At 36.0% G+C, this 2,242-nt stretch overlaps 1 protein-coding gene across 1 annotated transcript in view; it reads left to right on the top strand.

Moving 5' to 3' along the window:
- The first annotated feature begins 328 nt into the window (after positions 1–328).
- Positions 329–2,242, top strand: part of LOC125030422 — a 1,977-nt gene continuing 63 nt past the window's right edge. Inside the window, exons 1-4 of the mRNA XM_047620459.1 lie at positions 329–355; positions 1,343–1,612; positions 1,780–1,963; positions 2,085–2,242. The exon at positions 2,085–2,242 is cut by the window's right edge and continues 63 nt beyond it. Coding sequence (XP_047476415.1) covers positions 329–355; positions 1,343–1,612; positions 1,780–1,963; positions 2,085–2,242 — 639 coding nt within the window. The remainder of the gene's footprint in view (positions 356–1,342; positions 1,613–1,779; positions 1,964–2,084) is intronic.

Raw genomic sequence — 2,242 nt, 5'->3', positions numbered from 1 at the left:
CTTTACTTTTTGGGTGAAACCAAATAACTAGTAATACCACCTGCTAATACACTATTCAGATTAGATGATAAAAAAATAAAGATTCATCAAAACATGCAAAATTGATGAAGAAATGAAGATGGTAAAACAAAAATAAAGTTAATTCAACCAAAAAAAAAAAAAAAAAAAAAAAACATAATATCATGCAAAATCAGTTAACAAAAATAAGAAATTAAAATGCATATAATCACTGATACTAATAAATAAAATTATTTGAAAGAATTACCCTGAATAGACATAACGCTTTCCCAAAGACCGGAAGACGCAACGTTCCGACCTGACAGTCAGCATGTTCTCAACAAGAATACAGCAGAGCGTATGTGATATATCGCTCTTCTATCACTGTCGGCAGACATGTTATGCTCGAAACGCTTGAGTGTCTTTAAGTACTCCAGTTTCTGCCTCTGTCGTGCGCTGGTGTGTGTGTGAGTATATATATATATATATATATATATATATAGAGAGAGAGAGAGAGAGAGAGAGAGAGAGAGAGAGAGAGAGAGAGAGATAGATAGATAGATAGATAGATATAGATATAGATATAAATATATATATATATATATATATATATATATATATATATATATGTGTGTGTGTGTGTGTGTGTGTGTGTGTGTGTGTGTGTGTGTGTGTGTGTGTGTGTGTATGTATACTGTGTATACATATGTGCATACATATAGATAAATAATAAATAAATAAATAAATATATATACACACACACACACACACACACACACACATATATATATATATATATATACATATATATATATATATATGTGTGTGTGTGTGTGTGTGTGTGTGTATGTGTGTGTGTGTGTTTGTGTGTGTGTTTGTGTGTTTATGTGTGTGTGTGTGTGTGTGTCTGTGTGTGTGTGTGTGTGTGTATGTGTGTGTGTGTGTGTGTGTGTGTGTGTGTATGTGTGTGTGTGTGTGTGTGTGTGTGTGTGTGTGTGTGTGTGTGTGTGTGTGTGTGAGTGTGTGTGTGTGTGTGTGTGTGTGTGTGTGTGTGTATGTGTGTGTGTGTGTGTGTGTGTGTATGTGTGTGTGTGTGTGTATAAGTAAATATATATATATATATATATATATATATTGCGTATATATATGTACTTACATAGAGATAAATTAATAATAGATAAATAAATAAATAGAAATAGAAAGGGTAAATAGAAAGGGTTTGTGTACGGATGGGCATCCTATTCATAAAAACATAGCCAAGTCTACTACGGAAAACCAATACCACTTACAAGTAGACAGCCAGGGCGTATCCTGTTTAAGCCTCGCCTGACCCCTTCGATAAAAGGGTAAAAGAGATGTACAGATGTACAGGAAACTGCCTTGGGATAAAAGTAATGGGCACACCATGAAGCTATTTGAGAGAGTGCTGGATGCAAGGATAAGAGAAGGTACAGATGTTAGTGAGCAGCAATTCGGGTTTATGCCAGGTAAAGGTACGACAGATGTCATCTTTATATTTAGGCAACTAATGGAAAAGTATGCAGAAAAACAGAAAGATCTACATTTTGTGTTTATAGACTTAGAAAAGGCTTATGACCGAGTACCGAGACAAGTGGTATGAAGATCTATGCGGGAGTTGCTGAAATATGTAAGGTTAGTAAAATATATATACAGGGATGTAACAACTCAAGCAAGAAGCAGTGTAGGACTGACAGAAAAAAAGTAAGTGCACAAGTAGGATTGCATCAAGGGTCTGCATTTAGCCCATACCTCTCTGCACAGGTAGGATTGCATCAAGGGTCTGCATTTAGCCCATACCTCTCTGACCTAATAATGGATGTATTAGCCTACGAAGTAAAGGAGGGTGTAACATGGAGTATGCTTTTTGCGAATGATATTGTTTTGGTGGGAACGTCAAAACTGGATGTAGAGAGGAAGCTAGAACAATGGAAAAGAGCTTTAGAAGGTAGGGGTTTGAAGATCAGCAGAACCAAAACAGAGTATCTACCGTTTAATAGTCAATTGTCACATTATAGATATCAAGCTAGGAGAAGAAGTAAAATGTGCTAGATCGTTTAAATACCTAGGTTCACACATAACAAGTAGTGGAGACAAGGACGTAGAGTTAAACCACAGAATCCTACCAGCATGGGCAAACTGGAGGAGAACATCGGGTGCCTTGTGTGATAAGGAAATTAACTTGAAACTGAAAGGAAGAGTATATAAAAGCGTTGTCAGTCCTGCA

This window comes from Penaeus chinensis, chromosome 11 (genome assembly GCF_019202785.1).
Source record: "Penaeus chinensis breed Huanghai No. 1 chromosome 11, ASM1920278v2, whole genome shotgun sequence".
NCBI lineage: Eukaryota > Metazoa > Arthropoda > Malacostraca > Decapoda > Penaeidae > Penaeus > Penaeus chinensis.
This window is presented reverse-complemented; position numbering and strand designations above follow the sequence as displayed.